The 21245-nt window shown below is 41.5% G+C and overlaps 1 protein-coding gene across 1 annotated transcript; it reads left to right on the top strand.

The window, feature by feature from the left end:
* Nucleotides 1–740: 740 nt before the first annotated feature.
* fstl1b (follistatin-like 1b) lies at nt 741–20515 on the top strand. Its single transcript, XM_041057760.1, has 11 exons — nt 741–896; nt 1046–1102; nt 12020–12121; nt 12565–12694; nt 14274–14306; nt 14697–14827; nt 15685–15803; nt 16230–16342; nt 17022–17132; nt 17243–17337; nt 19074–20515. The coding sequence occupies exons 1-11, from the start codon at nt 894–896 to the stop codon at nt 19113–19115; spliced, it is 936 nt and encodes a 311-aa protein (XP_040913694.1). The 5' UTR covers nt 741–893; the 3' UTR covers nt 19116–20515.
* The last annotated feature ends 730 nt before the right edge of the window (nt 20516–21245 follow it).

Here is a 21245-nt window from a genome sequence, read left to right as displayed (position 1 = left end):
CACGGCAGTTCATTTTAAGAATTTAGTGGGTTCTAATGATATGCATAAGAACTAAAATGAAGCCAGTTTGTTGATGAAACTTTATAGTGTCTATTAAGGTACTTTGACATGATGTACTTGTGAAAAGTAAATTTTGGTTTTATTTATGGTCACTTAATAAGTCAAAAGTACAAAGCCAATGTCAATAATAAGGTCTGCTTTGGCTGATTTAAATTACTACTTGAAAAACAAAGCCGTTCCTAATAATACAATGGCTGGCAGAACTGAATTTCTCAGCTGATAAATACTTGTTTTTGTTTGTTTGTTTGTTTGTTTGTTTTCTGGAAATATAATGTTGTACCGTGTCTGTGTAAGTGGAAAAAAATAAAAGTTCTGCTGCCCCCCAGGGGCAAAAAACCAACTAATACAGCTTTAACAAGCTGGTTAAACCAGCTTGACCATTGGTGACTTTAATTGCAAACTGCTTTTTCCTGAGCCTTTTTAAAGTTGCTGAGAAGAAGAAGAAAAAGAACAACAACGATAATAATAATTGCTGCTACATGCTTAGGCTTTAACAACAGAAAATGGCTGCTGAAGGCAGGCGATTAAGATCAACCATTTCAGTAAAACATAAAGGTAATTTTTTTTTTTGGTTGCACACACACTTTCCCCGGTTCCTCCCCCTACTCCTCTACTCCTCTGTAAACGTCCTCCAGGACTCCAGACATTTTCATTGGCCGCGGCGGTGAGAGAGGAGGAGGAGGAGGAGGAGAGACTGACGGACTGGCACGAATTCCTCAACGCTCCTCAAATTTCCTGAAATCACGGACCTCCTGCTCGACTCGGTCGCGACAAACATCCAGACCAGCTCCCACCCTATCGAGCAGATATCCGAGCGGAGCAGCTTTTACAAAATGGTAACGTAGAACACTTAAAAGTGGGATTTTCCACAAGTTTTCTCAACCTACTAAGCAACTGGCGTGGAAAGGGATAGAGATGTTCGTTCTTTCTTTCTATAGCCTACCAAACCTTACTTTCCCTTTTTTCATTCTTCTTTAATGTCCAGATGTTGCGAAGTGTCGCTGTTCTCCTGCTGCTGTCCGTGGCTCTCTGTAACGCCGAGGTAAGTTCTTAACTTAAAATCGTTTTCCTTGACGGGTTTGAAATTGGCACCAAATGTTACCTCACATTTGTACCAAACGCTGTGCCGTGCGTCCGGAGCAACATTAACACACAACAGCTCTGTTCACAAAGCTAAATCAGCCAGAACACATCTGGAGTCAGACGGTCTGTTATCACATAACACGGTGCTGTGGTGAAAACGAGCCATTTAAAGCTGGGTTTTCATGACTGTGCGGAGTCTACAGCTTATTATGGCATTTATCTTCTTAAGGAGAACCAATTATGCCATTATTGTTGGCACTCTGTCCAATTATGAGCTTCATTATGGAGACAATCAAGCTCGCAGTTTAACTAAATCGCCAGGGGGAGAGTTTCTTTCAACAGGGACATCACTCTCATTCCTTTAAAATGACTGCATATATGAGGTGCCAGATGGGCCTGTGTATGTTTTAGTTGTCTGTGAACTGTGAAACAAACACTAACATCATTTTGCATCCTGCTGGATCACACACACACAGAAATACTCCTCCTAGTCTCAGTCTTTTTTTTTCCTTTTTTTTTGTTTGTCTTTTTTTGCTTTTTTTGTGGAGTTGTGAAGTTAACTACAGCAAAAGCTGCCATAAGAGGACAGGAGTGACGCCCTTGTGACAGACAGCTGTGAAAAGAAAAGAAGGGAGGGCTGTAGTGTTTGTGTATATTTCACAAGCCCCGCTCGCCTTGGGGTTTGATGGCCCTCATCATCAATATTGTAGCATGCTGTGGAACAAAACGCTCCGCCAACTGGCAGCTGCTTTAGTGGAACACAAACACCGTGTATGGGTGGTCAGTCAGAAAGCATGTGTGTTTGTCTGGGTGCTGAGTGTGCTCAAGGGTTGAGAGAATACTCACCTTATGGGTCTCACACGGCAGTGCTAAGTAGTCCAACCTCTGAGTAAACACAGAGATAATGTGCTGTTAGATTAGCTGGCCTCATGGCACACACACACACGGATGGACGACCAACTCAAAAAAAAAAAAAGAAAACAGGGAACAAATAAAGTTTCAGCACTTCAGCACAGGATTAGTTTGACATGTTGGGAAATGTGTTTCTTCACTTTGTTTGTGAGACTTAGATGAGAAGATTGACACCACTCTCATGACTGTATGGTGGATGGAAAGCCAAGGCCATTAGCCAGTTAGCTCAGCTTAGCATGAGGACTAGAAACAGGTGGAAACTGCAGTTTAATTTTTAGTTTTCACTGTACATGTTGGTATCAATCTTCTCATTTAGCCATTAGTTTGAAAGTGATTAAGTGTATTTCCTAAAATTTGAAACTGTTCCTTTAAAAAAAATAGAAACACCCAAACACAGCAGGTGGTGCTTGATGGTCTTAACCTCACCGGACACAGCTGTTGAACACCTGGCTTTGTGTTGACTCCTCTGTTGACCTGAACAACAGTTACAGGCTGAGGACATAAACAGGGACCTGCCTTCCTTTCATTTTTTCCCGATTAGCTGTTGCCTAATTAGAGGACAGATCTTTCAAACACTTACTGCTACAGCAGTGTAGTCTGTGTTTATAGCTTTGCGCAGATGGCCAATAACGTCTCGACTGCCACAGTATCACTCATAGCCAGACGCGCAGGCCCTCTGAGCTGCCCTTCCACTTCTGTCCCTACCTTTGTTTGGCTAGAAACTACTGCTATTGTGTGCATCTTTATTGGATTCATGGCCGTGATCAGTGAGGTATGACACGGTGAAGACAGAGCACATAGCAGAGTGTGTTGAGTGTATCCATGAAGTTAATGGGGAGGTATTAGAGAGACATCTATTCTCCAAAGGTAATTACCCTGATAATATATGGCCTGCTGACTGGCTGTGGGAAGGGCCTGAACTAGCATACCAGGGAACTGTCTAAAGGAGGTCAACAAGTTGGAGCAAAGCCCTCACAGGAGTGGATGTGATGAGGTTTCAGTATGTGTATTTAGGTTATGTTTAGGTGACGGGATGTGTGTTAAAATTACTGTACACACAACATGAGAGAGACTGATGAAAACAGGATTCTTTGTGTGTGAACTGATGTTTTTATTTTCTGGTATGAGTGTAGGCTATTAAGAGCTGGACGCTAACTCCTGATTTATGATGAGGGAGACTGCCTGTGTGCTTCGTGAGGTGAGAAATTGCAGTGTTTGAAGATAAGCGGCTCAGAGATGTAGTGTGGCGGGGGTTCGCTGGCGTCGAGACCGTGGAAAACTCTGCGTTCGTGTGTGGAGCCTGGGAACGAGATATGCATCTTGTGAATGCATATCTGAAAGTGTTGATGTTTTACTCAAACACACCGGGAGCTTGATATGCAAAGGCGGTTGATATTCAGGCATAGTGAAAGTCATAAGAGTTTGCAGCCTCAGGGGACGTGTGCACACACACACTCGCATATAAACAGCGAGAGAATAGTGTTTATTTCTGTTCTTATGGAATGCAGTGCTTATTGTATTATCCTGCATCATCTGCGGTGACAGGGTGGAATGACACAGTGGTTAATTCAGTTATCGGCACCAGCTCTGGATCTTGAAAAATACAGAAATCAGGAGGAGTCCACCAAGGCAACCAGACAAGCCATGCTGTTTGCTAAAACAGTACAAGAGTTGAGCGGATAAAACAGGCAGGCTGAAAAGAAGAAGATGATGATGATGATGGTTCTCTTGTTCAGACCTTGGATATATAGCAGGCTCTGATTGAGTCACAGCCACTCAGGCGCCCCGCCATCTTGCCATGTTGATGCCTGTTCTCTCTCATTCAAGGTGGGCTAAAAATATCTGCCCAGGTGGAGGGAACATGAGCATGAGGGGACGCTGTGTCCTCTGTCTGTATCAGCCTGTTCTAATTACTGTGGCTCAACATCCAGTCATGGATCCTGCGCACGGACTGTAGAGGGTGGTGAGATAGAGTGATGTAAAACAGAGAGGAGATGGAGCCACAGTCATGCAATTATAGCAGGGGAGACTGGGGTTTAGGTAAGACTTGGCTGTGTGGTGAGGTGGGTAGAGAGAAGGAAGGAGCGGGGTGTACTGTGTTTCATGTCTCTGCAGTGTGTTTTGTTCACTCTTGGCTGGGCATGAAAGGAGTCCTCATTTAGCTTACCAGCTGTACTGGTATCTTATCATTACCGGCACTGTGCACGCGAAGGCGCTACACACATAAATTAACACACACATAAAAATGACAAAGAGCAGTTCCTCAAAGGGTTTGTGAGTAAGAGATAATTAATATGTGACATACTAACATATACTCTAGATGTTAGGGAGTTGAAACCATATAGACAGCTTGGCTTAAATGAGTTCTCTCAAGAACCTCAAAGAAGACTCAGAAATGCCAACTGAATACACCTTTCCTGTTTTCTGCTTACAGTCAGAGGCAGCAAATCAACATCATTAGAATGATGTGTTTAAAAAAAGAAGTAGTTTGAATTCCAAGGATAAGCTGCAGTACTTCAGTTCGAAGTGACCCAAACATGTCACAGAGTTATCTGGTAAGGTAAACTGACAAGAAAACCTTATACCATCCGTTTACGGATGCCGCTCGAGATCAAGTCCTGCATGTGAAATGCAGTTTGCTTGTTGTAAAAGAGGCCACAGAGGGATGAGTGATTAAAAGGTAACAACTGTGCTCTCCATGCTGGCATAATTTCTACACATTTGTCAGCTGCACATTCAGGCTGTGAATCTCCCGTTCTACCACATCCCGAGTATGTTTTGTTAGGATTCCGATCGGATGACCGGGGAGGCCACTGAACTCAGTGTCATGTCCATGAAACCAGTTTGAGATGAATATTGTTTTGTGACACGGTACATTATCCTGCTGCAAGTAGCCATTAGAAGATAAAAGTAAATTGTGGCCATAAAAGGATGAACATGGTCACCAACAATACTCAGATGGGCTGTGGCATTCAAACCATGATTGATTGGTGTTAAAGGGCTAAGTGTGTCAAGAAAATATTTCCCACACCATCACACCACCAGCAGCAGCTTGTAGTCCTCACAGCTGGAACTGAATCCCAACTTATTTCAAACCAACTTTTGCTCTGTGAACTGTGAGGAAATGAAGTTGTGTGGGGGTATCATCACAGTAATCTATGTGAGACAATAAAGGCTGTAGAAACATGCATGTTTGCAGTTCAGCAGATTTTAAATAGCTGCACATCCCAGTCACCTCCTGCAGTCTGTAAATGGGCCTTTTCCTTCTACAAACATGCTCTAGCCATTAGCCCCAATACTGGCCTCAAAGAGGGAGCAGAGAAGAGGGCAGGGTATCTACTCATTCCCCTGGCCTGAGCCTAACATGAGCCCTCCCTCCCTCCCCCTTTCCCTCCCCCTTTCCCTCCCCCTTTCCCTCCCTCTTTCCCTCCCTTTCTCTCTCCTTTCCTCTCTGACAGTGGAAAAATGCCCAGAACAGAACAGGGGTGGGAGACAGGGCAGAGTTGAGTGACAAAGTGGGCAGAGAGAGAAAGTAAAGGGAAAATTTGGGGGCAGTGGCAAGTGTATTGGATCAAGGAGGTGAGAGTGAAAGAGAAAGAAAAATTGAAAAAAAAAAGTTGAACGAGGTGACAAAATCTGTACTTCATAAGGGAAGGATGGTAAGAGAGGACCGTAGAACAGAGGGCTGGATGGAAAGAGGTGGGACAAATCTTCCATAGGATTGACAGTGGTGGAGACAGGGGACAGTTTTGTCCCTGCATTGTGACAACAGGGTGAACCAGGGAGGTTAGGCCGGGGGTGGTGCTAATTCAGAGCAATTTATGTTCTCTGGTGACGTTTTAACTGCTAGCAGATGTGGCTCTGCCCAGACCATGACTTATTTCCTGCTTTTCTTTAGTCTCTTTCTTTCACTCTCTCTTTCTTTCCTTGTGTTTTTCTGTCTTTCTTTCTCTCTCTCTCTTCCGTCCTTTCTGTCTTTTGTTTCGTCCTTATCGTCTTTTTCAGGGTGTAGTTGCTCCATTTCAGCTCTTGAACAACGAGGCTGGTGGGTGTAAAATAAGAGGCTGCAGACTGGGGTGACATCATCCTGTCCGTTGGTGCATTCCTTTCACACTGAATAAGAAACAGGGAGAAGAATAACAGGCAGATCGGTGTAAACTGGTCGTTGCCCATGGTCCCTTTGTTTCTGCAGGTTTAGTCTCAGACCTGGCCCCCCAGAGAGCGTTTGAGACCACCCGGAGAGCTAGTACAAAGCGTTCGTAACTTTATAGCACACTCAAATGAATCTTACTTTGGCCTCATTATTCCAAGGACACATCCTGCCAATTCCACTATCAACTCTCTGTCATATAAATCCATGAAATACTAACCAAGCATTTCAGCTTAAAGGAAGCGTGTCAGTAGATTGTGTTTGTTTGGGGGTTGAATGTGTTTCTCAGTGGAATGCTTTGCTGTATGTCTGATCTCGAGAGGCTGTTGAGTACAGAAGAAATGAGACTAAACCTGATTTGATATGTATGAAGATACAGTTAAAAAGATTCAGAAGTAAGAAAAGGCTTGAGAGATTGGAGGGAATGGAGGGACTTGAATAATTGAGGGCCAACGCTACAGCTTTCTGTAAAGACTCAAAATCCAGAGCTGATGATGGTCTGTGATGTTTCTCCCCTGTGTGATGGATTTAGCCAGAAGCTCACATTAATTCCCTAAAGGAAGAAACTGGATCATAGGTAACTTATGGTGTGCGGAGTAAGAGTGGTTCTCATTCTTCTTTGGCTGTGCTCCACTTCTCTTCTGGTAAGAGGGTTAGAGAGAAAGAGAAGAGAAAAGTGAGAGGGAGGTGAAGGAGATGAGCTGTTCAGTTTGTGCCCTCCCTGTCCTCCTGGTTCCTGGCATGAGCCCACATCTCATGATGCTGAAGAGTGTTGGACAATCTAGAGCTGGAGAGACAACACAGGGAAATGCAGGAAATGCTGGAGAGGGGGAGAGCAGGGGCACCTCTCTGACCTAGATACTGAGGAGATTTTGGCTCAAGATGAACTCTGTCGGACTCCAGCTGAGGCACAACATAGCTCAGGAATGTACCCCCCTACCTTCTCATTCTCCTGATTCTGCCCCTTGTCTGCATCTCTTGCCTTCACCTCTCGTTTTGCCTGCAGTATTTCACCTCATTGTCATTAGAAACGTGTTTGTAAAACGCTCCACAAGGTTGTGAGGGTGAAGCTGTCTTGCTGTGCATGCATTTGTCTGTCCATCTGTCAGTCTGAGTGTCTCTGTTGTGGCAGTGAAAGTATGTGATGCAGGGAACAGAGAAACAAACAATATGTGTTTAGACATGGACATAAAGATGAATGCGTCTCTGATGTCAGTAAAGTAGACATGGAGCTACAGGCAGCAGCTTAGCTTAGCATGAAGACCAGAAACTTGGGGAAACAGTCTAGTCCTGGCTTTGTCTAACAGCAACAAACCGGTATGAAACAATTTCTTTTCCAAGCACAGTGACTTCCTGACACATAACCCCACTTGAAGCTACAACTGGTTATTTTACGCTTTTGTTTTTGTACAGACAAAATGTCAAACGATTCCTTTAATATTTGACTTGCACATGCTATCCCAACAGGTGTAAAGACAACCACATGCAGTGATGTGTTAGTATTATCATTCTGTTTTAAGCACAAAGTTTCGCTGATTATGAATGCCAACTGCAAAAGCTGTAAATGGAGACAGATTGATGCCTTCAGGCCACAGCTGGGAGCTTTAATGCCTGCCTTGACTTGTCAGCTTCATCTGTTCATGTCTGCATCATTGTTATAACTCCCTAATGAGTTCTGAAATATAATTTCTTTGATGAATAACTGTGAGTTTTTTAGGGGTGGGGTGGAGTGGGGGGGTTGTAGTCAAATTTAGAGTCTCCTGCTGTGACAAATTTGAGGAAGAAGCTGGTTTGAGAATAAAATTCAGAGTTTCTTTTTCTTGAGTGGCACAAACTGTAAGTGTATACTACTGGAATGAACTGAAACATCATTCTCTTCCACCCTCGTGACATATAATATTTCAAGTTGTCAAATATCACAAATATTTTATTCATGAAAACACACAGCAGGCTTACAGTACCTCAGGGGGAAGAAAAAAAATGTTTTGTCAAATGTTTGTATCTTTTACAGTGAGCTGCATCTTACTGGATACATCTAAAGCTTACCACGTTCAGTTATTGTTGAAACTCTGTCATAGAGATGTTGATGCACTTCAGGTTGAGCCACCTTTCACAGGTTTGTAATGCAGTGCAATTCAGCAGCACCGGAAAGTACAGCCCTCACTATGAGCATAATGCTGTATCAACACCTCCTGAGCATAGTCTCAAGAAAAGCTCAATATGAAAAGGATTTGTTGCAGGGTTCTTGTATCGAATTGCATTAAATGAAGCTTGTTATGCTAGACAAACTAATCCAGCTGATTAAAGTGATCGTGAATTGAACTCAAATTCCTTTCGTCTTATTCGCACTTATTTTTTGCAACTTCCATTATGTTGTTTGTAATTTTGTGCATATCCATGGCGGGGTGTTAACCATCTGTAAATCAATGTTTTCTATGCAAATGTTGGGCAGAGTGCACTGTGTGGCATGGATCCACGGTGGCTATAAAGTGACACCCGCAGCAAAGAAGCATTGATTGGTCTGCTAGATCAATGGAGCATCTCCAAGATGCGCACACACACAAACACACACACACATATGCACATGTGAGCAGATGGGAGCCATTACTCATACTGTTTTATGGGTGTGTATGTGTATGTGTATGTGTGTGTGTGTGTGTGTGTGTGTGTGTGTGTGTGTGTGTGTGTGTGTGTGTGTGTGTGCGTGTGTGTGTATGTGTGTGAAGGTAAGGACACAGAGATGTGTTTTTAATGTGTTACTGTAATGTGAGCAGATTTAGCCTTGCAGCTGTCTCACTGTCTGTGTCCTCATCAGCAGTTGCAAATGAAAGCAGCGATTTAATTTCGTTTTGTTTTTTGAAACAAGAATACATTGCCCTTTAATTCTAGTCTGTCTCAACGTGGAGCCATTCAACGTGTGGCACACAGCCCTGCCTCTCCTCTTGTATCTTCACCATGTACCTGTTTCTCACTTCATAGTCAGTCATTCTTCAAGGCTTCCTCCTTTAATTCTTCCTCTCACTCCTCAGCTTATTTTTTTTTCCCTTCTTTAACTTCCACCTAGCTCTGCAAGGCTGGTCTCGGTTCACTGGCACATCACTTGCAGCCGTAAAAGGGCATGGCACTGGGAATAAGATGACAAGACAGAGAATTACAGCATAACAGAAATTAAAGCACACTAGACTTGAATTGCAGGCACCACACAGAGATGGAAAGATGAAAATGATGTACTGAGGGTTGTGAGAAATATAACTGAAATCTTTTAATCTTCTTTAAACCTTTAAACAATTTTATTGGGGGGGTGTATATGCAGTCAGTAGTATGCTTGAGGCGGCTTCTTGTATGAAAGGTTCTGTTTAATCTGTTATGATTCACCAGTCACTTATCATATCTCTGGCTTCTGTGAATGGTTTTAAATGGGAGAGACGGAAAATAAGGCAACATTTGTTGGCTTCGATAAAAAATTGATGTAATTTAAGTAGGACACCCACAGCGGATGTGTTTGTTTTTGTTTGTGCTGAGCTTGTACATTTTTCTAATGTCTTCTCTGTTGGTGATTGGGTTAATGAGTGTGTTTACATGCGCTGTACTATCTCAGTTCTGGTGGGGTCTCTGCAGAATCCTGCTTATGTGTCTTAGCATGTTTAACATTATATCTTGGTTTCTGAAACCCGGATAAGATGAACATATGAAGTATTGAACTTCAGTGGTGCTCAAGTTTTTTGGATAGAGCCAGGCTAGCTGTTTACCCGTTTCCAGTCTTTATGCTAAACTAAACTAATCAGCTCCTGGCTTCAGCTTCTCACTTAGCATACAGATCTAGGAATAGTGCTGATTTGGTCATCTAACTCTGACTAAGAAAGCGAAGGTGTGTTCTCCTAAAATGTCGAACAGGTTCTTTGAGCCTACTCTTTATTGCTTTTCGTTCTCATTTTATATTAGGTGAAAATAAAAGTCCAACCCACCACAGCTAGGTATGAATACAGATGATCAAAAAACGGAATAATGTTAAATTCACAAGGACATGGGGATGAATAACAAGCTTTCTCTATATTGCATGTTAATTCCAATTCATGAATTATGATTAAAACCACATGAATATTCTTAGTGATGGTGCATGTAATGGGTCGCTCATAGCAACAATGAAGGTTCCAGGCTAAACACAGACGTGATTTATGACCACATGAGGTAGATGGTCTACAGCTCCAATTTTCAGCCTCAGTTCTCTGGCTTCGTGATGGGTGGGGTCACATTACAATTGCTTTGTCCACTGGTCTCGTGCTGCATGGCTATGTCAGTGAAAAAATCTGAACACCATCTGCTGTGATCTCATTATGGGACTTGGTTCCATTCGCCTCATTTGATTGACACCTCTGTGATCTTCCCACAACAGGAGCCTGTACATGCTCTCACCATAGCAACAATCCACTTGAATCAGCTGAAAAAAAGAGCCTTGTGCCCCTGTATTCATTAACCAAATGTCAGGGATCCTCCGCTGGTTCTACTCAAAGAGAGATGGACAGACAGCGCTCTTCGATTATACCAGATTCATGCAAGGAGCCCATCCATTATTCATGTTCTCTCTGGAGATTTCTACAGGTTTCAACAGGCCTCTAGCCCATCTGTGTCTAACAAACTAAATTGTCCAACATGCTCAAGGCCACAGGCATTGCTTTGAAGATTATTCTAAGACCTCAACTTTGGACTGCATGTGTGTGTGAATGTCTTTAACTCATGCATAGAAATGGACCAGTTTTGACTTAAAGCTGCTATACTGTGATGCTTGCATGTGACTGCATCCATCTTGTAACATTCCGTCTTTAGTGAGAGGTCGGTCACGAGAATCCACCTTCATTTTAACCTAAATACCAGGCCCTGCACTAACAAACACACACAGGAGCGTGGAAGCCAGCTCACGTGCAGTCATACATAGAGGGCCAACTTTCTCTCTCGCTCTTACAGGAAACAGTGACTTAGGGAGGAGGAGGGGAGTCTGGAGAAACAGGGAGGGGAAAAGATTTCACAGAGCATGAGAATGGGCCCAAAGGAAAACACAGCTCAGACTCCAGATGTGGAAACACCCTGTACACACACACACACACACAAACTCAAACACACACAAATAAAACTACACACATATACAAAGACACACAGATAGGAAAAGGAGGAGGTAATGAGGGTCATTTTTAGAGAGTACTTATATTCAGCCTCCTGCATTTGCGCATGGTTAAATTGCTAGTTAGAAAGAAAATAATGACAACAAAATTATGGCCATTTAAATTTAACATATTGGTGGCTGTTGTGGAAATTCATGGCGTAGCTCCACCTAGAGGTTGCTCAGAGGAGATATGTCCATTTGTATATAACATGACTGCAATTAAACAATGTTTTCAAGAAGTAGTTTATGTCAAATAGGCCACACTTTTAGTTGGATTTGGGGTCATGCTAAATGTTATGTTCCAGAATATGAACTCATCATTTCTGTGGTGGAGTTAAAGGGTGGGGTGCTAAATCAGTGAGCTTTCATTTTGTATGTCATCAGGGGCAACAGTCTATACTGCAGTTTATATAAAGGAAACTGTTTCTTTATGTTTGTGACAGGGGATCAAATTTAATCACGTAGTTTAATGTGGGAGTATAATATTTGCATTGTACTTGATTATCATATGCAAGTTTGTGACTGGTATGCGACTTAAAATGTCAGCACCATCGCAGTGCTTTCAAATGGGCCTGTTACTAGTGCAACAGTGCCGCCCTGTGTGTGAAACCAGTGATATTTCTAAAGCAGAAACAATGTGTTTTCTTTTCTTTTAGGAGCTGCACAGCAAGAGCAAAGTGTGTGCCAATGTGTTCTGTGGGGCCGGCAGAGAGTGTGCTGTCAATGAGAAGGGGGAACCCAGCTGTCTGTGTATAGAGGTGAGGATTAGATGCATGGCCCTGCAACCCAGCAGAGAGCACTGCATTGTGTATGTATTCCTGTACTGGAATCTTAGGCACCCTCAGGGTGCATATGACTCAGCTTCAGGATGAGGTAATTAAGTCGGACCCTTCTTATGGCCCTTATTATATCAGGGGATTTTGAGCCTTAGTAATCCATATTTCCATATTCTAAACTTAATTGCAATTAATCAAATTGAAATGCAAAAATTGCCACATAGTAAACTTCCATGAGAACTTTGTCTGCCTTGCCCAGTTGGTAATCCAGCCTTTACTTGAGTTTCTGTTTTTAATGTGACCGAATGAGAAGGGCAGCGTAGGACTTAGGGAACAATAAGAATAAAATAAAATTAAAAAGACTTTTAAATTTCCCTCTGGTTTTCTTCATTCTCCCCTATCTATCTTTTTCTCTCTCTTTCCAGACCTGTAAGCCCCACAAGAGGTCAGTGTGTGGCAGCAATGGTAAGACCTACAGGAATCACTGTGAGCTCCACAGAGATGCTTGTCTGACCGGCTTGAAGATCCAGGTGGCCCACGATGGGCACTGCCAGGGTATCAGCATCAGCACACAGCACCGCAACACAAGATAAAACTGTTGACAAAACTGTCCTACGACAGTGTCCATTAGTATCACATAGTTTTCCACAGCAAATAAAGTTTGCCCAATTATTATGGAATTGTAGATTTTAAAATATCATCTGTTTTTTGAGCACTTTCTGAGCTCCTCCAAGCTTAGATAGGCAAATATCTGCTTTTATAAAGGTGAATATCAGCATGATAAAGCTTTTAAGTTTTACCAAGCTTAGAAGCTTGGTCATGTTACCACCTGCTGTTTCCAAGGTCGCTTTTACAATCTCAGTAAATTACACTTCCAAGTGTGGCTAAGATTATAATAACGTTATCATTAATAAATAGATGTCCTTATCAAGGGCAATAAAGTTTTCTGATAGTCAGGGGTACTTTGTCAAGAGGAGGTGCCAGATCTGAACAGGGTGCAAGACCAGAGAGCCACGTTTAGAAACCATTCTCCCGCTATTTTACATGGATATTTTAAACATGATTTGAGAGACTTTTCTGTTGTTATAGTGTCCCTTGAAAAAAAGCTGTTCATCTTTGGCAGGATTAGGCAAGGGTTGAAATGACTCTTTCCCGTCTTATATATCCCTCTTTTATGTTTATGTCTTTTGTGTTCTGATTCTGAATCCATCCAGAAATTGTGTGATTCATTGTGACAGCCATAACGACACAACTGACATTTTATTTTCATATATTATTTGGCTTATGTCAGTGTTGCTAATTAGGGATGCGGTGATCCAAAATTTTCTCTTCTGATATTGTATCAGTGCCTCTGAGCACTGATCAAATACCAGTGCTCTCCTTTTTTTTTCAAAATTTAAAATACTGCGAGAATTCAGTGGAATCATTTTTATGTAAGGTAGCATGAGACTAAAAACTGGGTTGTGGGTCTGCAATGACTGAATTAATGTAACTGGTAGTGGAAACAATATTTTTTTTTTTATCACAATTGACCAAGAAACAGTATTTACGGCAGATTGGTCAGTATAATAAGGTCAATATTGATACCAATAACAATCTATCGTCAATCAATCAGGTCGTCAAGTGGTAAGTGCAGGATGGAAGCTCAGATATTTCAGTCTAACTTTATTGCTATTGGTTGGTTATTCCAACATTTGCCCCAGTATGGACAGTGAGCTCTCAAGTTTATTATCCCAGCGTAGCCTTGCCCATGTTCATGACACACGATATGCGAGGTGACCGGGTTGATAGTAAGGCCACCCACACGTCACTGCATTCAGCCAATCTGCCATAACATCCACACTCCTGGCCTCCGCTTATCTGTTAATACATCTGATATTAGGGTCTTATCTCGATTGAACTTTCATTGCTCACACTTGGCAATGTTGCACACTTTGTGTGTGAACATTGATCAGAGCTGTGGCAGAAAAGGTAGTCAAGGAAAATAGTTATCTCACGCTGTCATCTTTACAGACCTTTGGCCAAGTGCTCAGTCACAGCCAAGTTTAGCTCCATTAATCTGAATCAAGTCAACACTGTTCAGTTGATTTGTCTCAAATGTTACATTCTTTCCCTCTTTTTTAATTACCTTTAGAGAAGAAAACAGAGCAGGCAGCTGCCAGCCCAGGTGAGTTTGTGTGCATCTGTGTGTGTGTGTGCTTGCCTGCATATATTGCATTAAATTATATTCTGGGGACTTAACTGTTTACAATTTTAGTGAGATGAGAAAAAAAAAACTCCAAAATTGTTTTTGTTGGTGTTTACTTTAACCAGTTAAACTCATAGTTATTTGTGAATTTAGGTCACGGTTCATAGATGACTAGATTCTGGGTGTTAAGATTTAGCTGCGATGTCTGTGCAATAACTGTAATTTATGATCTAACATGGTAATGAAAGTGGAAATCTTGACGTATGCACAAAAGGACAGGGGTCAATGGTGAAACTGCTTGCGAGATAGATTTTATCCTTTGGATTATTTATTAATGGTTGACCTATGGAAATGTTCCCACCCCTGCAGTGGTGTGCTATGCTGCTGACCGTAATGAGCTGAGGAGCCGCGTGATCCAGTGGCTGCAGACTGAGGTTGTCCCAGATGGCTGGTTTGTCAAAGGATCCAACTTCTCTGACATCTTGCTCAAATATTTCAAGGTGGGCTTTTTTTCTCTGTAGGGGTGCATTAACACAAAATGTACTCGGGTCTCTATGAGTGTACCATTTTTTTTTACCAAATACCATGGTTTATTTATCCATGTGGGCCTCCACCAACCTCTCTGAACTTTAAAACTGCCTCTGACTGTGTCCAATTATTCATTTGACAGACCTTTGAAGCCTGTCAGCTGATGGTTATAATTCAGTTTAATGAGGATCTCTGTCCTATAGAGAAGGACCCCTGGGCTGACATGAATGAGCAGGAAATGGCTCTTTTAACAGCTGGTTTAAACAGCAGTATTTATTTGTTTGGTCTTCCCCATCAGCATCAATGTGCTGTGAATTTTGAGAGTATACTAAACTTCATATAGCATATCATGAATGTTTTCAGTTCATCCATCTTCCACAAACATACCACATGCTCATATATGTGGTATGTCTTTATCGGAAAGCTCCACCACCATTACTGCCAAACTACTTCAAAAGCCTCTGTTCTGTTTCCCTACAGAAACAGTATTACATAGCCACTACAGCAGGTGCTTGAGGTTCTCCTGCTACTTAACATCAGGGTTACAAGATGATTGTCATGGCAACTGGTGTCCTCTTGATTTTTGTGGCAGTGACTGCAAATTAGCTGGCAGCCTGGACTGACCTGTCTATAAGAAACACCAGTGATTTCTTGCAGAGTAATATCTTCAGCAACACACTTGCACATGACACAGACTGATAATATAGTGTGAAACCTGATTATGTAAGATTTGTATCAGGCAGTCTAAAAGTTCATTGTAAAATTTTAGTCTTCCTGTTCGCACTTTGCTTTGACTGTGCCTCTGCTATGCCTGTTCATGTTTCCGCAGTCTTATGACAACGGCGATTCTCAGCTCGACTCCTCAGAGCTCCTCAAATTCATCCAGCACAATGAGTCGGTTGTGGAGTTGCAGTCTTACGCAGACCAGGAGAGCAACAAGCTGCTCAGGTTGGTGTGTTTGTTCATATGTTTACATGCTTACAAGAGTGAGCATGAGTGCTGGGTGGAGAAAAAAATGGCTGCTGTTAGCATTCTTTTTTGGTTTGTCAGTACTTCACTTCCCTTCAAACTCTGTGAACATTTTCTTCTGTGATAATGTTTGTACATACAGACCCATATCTGTGTCCTGCAGTGCTATTTTAAGGTACGCAGTGTAAATCATTGTACCCTATCTGGGCCAGTGCAAACATTACTGAAGGCCTCCTGTGGGACTCCACGCTGGCGTAAACACCTGTGCTCTGTGAAAAACACTCTAAACTAATGATCATTTCTAGAGTATGCTTATTTGTTTCTGTCATGTTTTATTCTCACTGTGTGGAGCAACTGATATTTATTCTGCCTTTTCATGTATGTGTGTATGTGTATGTTTCCCAGGAGCCTGTGCATTGATGCCCTCATTGAACTCTCTGATGAGAACGCCGACTGGAAGCTGAGCTTTGATGAGTTCCTCAACTGCTTGAAACCTGGCTTCAATCCACCAGAGAAGAGTGAGCCTAAAGTGATATTTTGCATTCTTTGACAAAATGCAACATAAAGTTACACACTGATATATGCACTGATATAAACTGAGTTAGGCAGTTTGGCAATCCAGTAAAAAGAGCCACAAATTGCTACTCTTGTCTGAATAGTTTAAGACACAGTCACAGTTTTGCGGTTGTCGCTTCAGTCTGCCCAGTCATCTGATGCAGATATATCTGGGACAAAGTTCACAGGATGCAGGGGCTTTGCTCGGTCACAGAGAAAACTAATATTCGCTGGAAAGCACTGAACCCTGGAATTTCACTAGACTAAATGACACACACACACAGATACACATGCACATTTGGCAAGCCTACAGGGGACTTTTTGAAACTCTGGTTTTAATACTCCCACATGTTTTTTTCTCTTTATTTCACAGAAATCATGATTTTCAAGCCTGGAGATGTTAAGAGAAAAATAGACATATTAAAGTTTTTGGAAAAGTCCTAACACTTCTCTGACACTTGCTTAGCGTTAACAGGCAAAAGGCATGTGACCTTAAAAGCTACAGGATAAAGTGATGTGGCGTTTTGAAATGCTGACAAGTCTGGGTCATGGAAACTGATATCAATAACACTCTGTTATCGTTCCGCTACACTTTATTATCTGTGAACTTGGCTGAATAGTTTGTCATGTGTCTTTCAACAGAATGTGCACTGGAGGATGAGACATATGAGGACGGAGCAGAGACCCAGGTGGAGTGTAACCGCTGTGTTTGTGCATGCGGAAACTGGGTCTGCACTGCTATGACCTGCACTGGTAAGTTAAAATACTTAATTATCTTTGTACTGTTTATTCATCTGAGCCTTTCAATCAATGCAGGCATTAAGACAAATACCCCATGACCATTGTTGACTATTTTTGTCCAGACAAAATGGCGGCTGTGGATGAGTCAGCAGATGCTGGAGCAGAGATGACTGAGGAGGAGTGGAACCTCCGTGTGGCTGAGCTCAACAAGCACCAGGTCTGTCTTTGCAATCTGGAAATAATAATAAAAATTATGTAGTCAATTATATTAATATAAAAATAAATCTGAAGGGCATCCCAGAAATTCTCTACAGAAAAGGACAAATGACCTGGCCATAGTCACAACATCTAAAGCCTATTTCCAAGCTCCATCACTGCCCACCCCTCATATGATTCCACTTGGTTGTAAAGTCCATAAAATATCACAGACATGAGTCATGGCCCATGTGTCTGCTTTTAGATTCCTTCAGGAAATAACCATGATTAGTTCCAGTTTGTTTCTGGACAAATGGCATTTGAATTAAACTGCTCAGCTAACACGATTCACACAGGACTTGGTTGGTATAAATCTTTATGTGACTGTTTACCAACCTAACACAGCCCAGTGAGCCAGGTTATCAGCAGCTTTATGGCTCCTGGCATGAAAAGTGAAGCAACAAATCAAAACCTGTGAAATAGAGAAATGTTTTCTAAATTAGATCAATAAAACTATGAAATGGCCATGGATATAAAATAGAGGGTAGAAGGCAGAAAAAATGAGAGCCAAGCAATCACCAACATTTTCCTTTGTATTATCCACTGTGGAAGGGTAGGGATGTCTTCTACTACTGTGGATGATTCAGCAACATTAAGTTATATAGTTAGTTATTCCCGAAGAGTTAATATCAAGTAACCTACTGTACATTTAAAGGGAAATACACCAATTTTACTCATCAAAGTTTGTTTACATTTCTCAGGGAGTACTACTGAAAAAAACTGCCAGTGTTATGGAAACAAACAAAAGAAATGGCCAAAAAAGTACAGAGGGGTACTTGAAATATATAATTTAGATGTGAATAATTCACATAAATTCTTCAAGACTTAAATGTTTTAGAATTAAGTTCCATTTATAATAGTATACCAGACTAATAGGCAGCCTTGAAAAGAAAGGTACATGATTCTGGAGATAAATGCTTGAGCTGGGGCAGTGCAGATTTCTCTTTGTGATGCAGTGAATGGCCACGCAAGACAGTCACTGCAGTCCTAGAACCTCTCCAGACTGTCAGCACAATACTGCAGTCTCTGCTATCAAAATAGTTGTATAGTCCCTCTGGGCAAACAATAGCAATACAATTCAATACCGTTCTAGAACCTCTGTAGACTAAGAATGGAGCTCTGGAACCTCTCTATCCCAAGAACTGAGTTCTAGAATCTCGTTCTAAAACCTGTCCCGAAAATCAGCACAATTCTAGAACGTCCACATTCAGAGTATGAGAAGTGTGTGTGTGTGTGTGTGTGTGTGTGTGTGTGTGTGTGTGTGTGTGTGTGTGTGTGTGTGTGTGTGTGTGTGTGTGTGTGTGTGTGTGTGCTTGCTTATATGTGTGAATGAGGGCATGAGGCTCACAAGGTAGCACCAGGGCTCTGGCTTGAGGCCATTGCTGTGTCAGCAAGGTCATGTACTCTGTACTCCAGAAGGCCAGCTAATAATGCAACTAAACAAATGCAGCTCTGTGGGTACAAGTTTTGTGCAACCAGTTTGTTTTTTTGTTTTTTTTATTCACACTAAACTCTGTCATGAGGACCTTGTTTCAAGATACAGTGTTGCTTTTAATTGAATAAATATGCAAATGACAAGTGAAAAAGCTTATAGACGTTAATAAATATATGTACACACATCATTCATTATTCAGTATGTTAAATGACACACCATATCTAATCATTCTGTCAACGTTTTTTTCATTGTTTTAAATACAGGAAACAGTTGAGAAAATGAAGACCAGCACAAAGGAGGCCTAAATAAGGACGCAATGAAGGGGATGCTGCACGCCATCACCCTTCTTCCATACTTGATTTACCTTGTGGCCGTGTGTTGTTAAAAACTGACTTTTTCATGTTTTTCTGCTATGTTAATTATTATACATTTTTTACATTGTTTAAGTGTTTGTGTTGATGTTTCTTAGATCCAGGGGGCTGTCAAGGAGTATAATAAGATTCCCTTGTGTTCAGTACTGTCATTTTTGATTGTATTATTGTGCCCCCACTAGCCCTGGGGCTATTTTTACTACAATCCTTATATTTTTACAGTTATTCTTAAACAAACTGACAAGTTGTCACTGTTTTGGAATGTGGAAGTCACTGTTTGAGAAGGTTGTGAGGTTAGGAACTTGGAGAATCCAGCTGTTTAAATGAGGGAGCAGCACGATATGGAGAAAGCTGACCACAGGACACCTGGTGCAGCATGTTTCTCAGCACCCTCATTGATTTTATGATCAGGAGGTTGGTTGAAGAAGCTGGGCTAAGGGGGTAAAGCTACTAGTGATTTTGGTGCCATTTAGAACTGCCATAGTAGGCCACTACTTGACCAATGCACTTCTCCCTTTTTCTTTCTAGCTCGCTCTCTGTCTTTAGTTTATCACAAGCCTGAAATTTATTTCTATCTTAGTGCTAAAGTAATCATTTTTCTGCATACAGTATGTTATTGGCTTGAGTTGAAACTCATCTTGCCTCCATGTTATGCTCAGGCAAGTCTCTCTGGTGCTTTTTGGTCAAACATTTTTCTACCTGTACCGTACATTTATGGTCCAGCTTCGAGGGCGAAGAGGCACAACTGCAGCCAAGTGAGACCTGATCTGACTATAGCATGGTGAAAACTGAAACCAAAGTCTTGAAGGCGTGTTTGAATGATGATGTACAAAATTCTCCAGGTAAACATTACTCTGGACCCAGCAACAACACTATACCTGTGCTTTCAAAATCACTCTAATAGCAGGAATAGCCTCACTGTCAACTAAAGTAGTTTAGGCGCATCAGTAACTGGGTGCATACAAAGCGCTTGTGTGTATGTGTATGTATGTGATTGTGTGATTGTGAGAGTGCTGTTGAAGTGTGATGCTGAGAGTAGTTGTAGTTTGTTAAATATGTTTATTTGTTAAAATCCTGTATCTTAATTGGGTTTGACAATACAATCAGTGCCTTAGACCTGCAAACAGTATAGGTCTCTATTTCTGATGCCACATGGCATAGGAAGAATGAGTGCGCTTTGCTGAAATTTAGCAGTGAACTAGTGCTTTGTGACTCTACTGGCTGTGTGAAAGTAGCATTACTAGGTTCAAGCTAAACCTCTAGCCTATATTCCACTAAAAGTGTAGAGACTGTAAGGAAAATGTATGTATGCCAATAAAGCCCATACACCACAACACAGCTGTCACTTTGTGTTTGCTTTTATCTGCCAAATTTCAATTTCATTTTGTCAGTTTAGCTAATAAGTGTATGGCTACTGTTTTTTCCTAGGTCTAGTTTAAGAAGACAGGATTAAGTCATTTACCCCTTAAATTTTGGGGCAGTTTACCTCATGCTGTTTTACTTGTGCTATTTCTTAATTCTATTTTGTTGTTGCGTTACTAATTTTACTGTTTGATATTTTGCACTGAATTCTATTTATTGTGAAGAACATAAGTAAATCTTTACATACTCGGTTGTGGGGGTAATGTAAGGACCATTGGCACAATTAATTTATCGTGTAAGCACGATTAGTGTTTTAGCTGGCCCAGGTGGGACAAGTCAATTTTTAAATATTGATTTAGTTGTTTTAACAGTCACAGTGCATTATATGTTATGAGTGCATGTCATGTTTAAAACTTAATCTATACATTAAGTTCCTCGAAACTGCACAGTGCACATCCTGTAACTGAGTAAATCTCACCCCCTATAATTTGATCTACTTCCCCTAAAGTAACATGAACAAAGCAGAGCTGTCCAGTATATGGATAGGTCTGAATACACTGGGAGGAGCCCAATTATCCTGTACCTCTTTCTCATTCTATGCACATCTAAGTCAGCAGAGCATTGCATAATGTAACAGAAGTGGGAGGGGTTGCATAATGGCAAACAGAGCTGGGCGGATGGTATGATGGATCATCGGCCACT

Source organism: Toxotes jaculatrix, chromosome 15 (genome assembly GCF_017976425.1).
Source record: "Toxotes jaculatrix isolate fToxJac2 chromosome 15, fToxJac2.pri, whole genome shotgun sequence".
NCBI lineage: Eukaryota > Metazoa > Chordata > Actinopteri > Toxotidae > Toxotes > Toxotes jaculatrix.
This window is presented reverse-complemented; position numbering and strand designations above follow the sequence as displayed.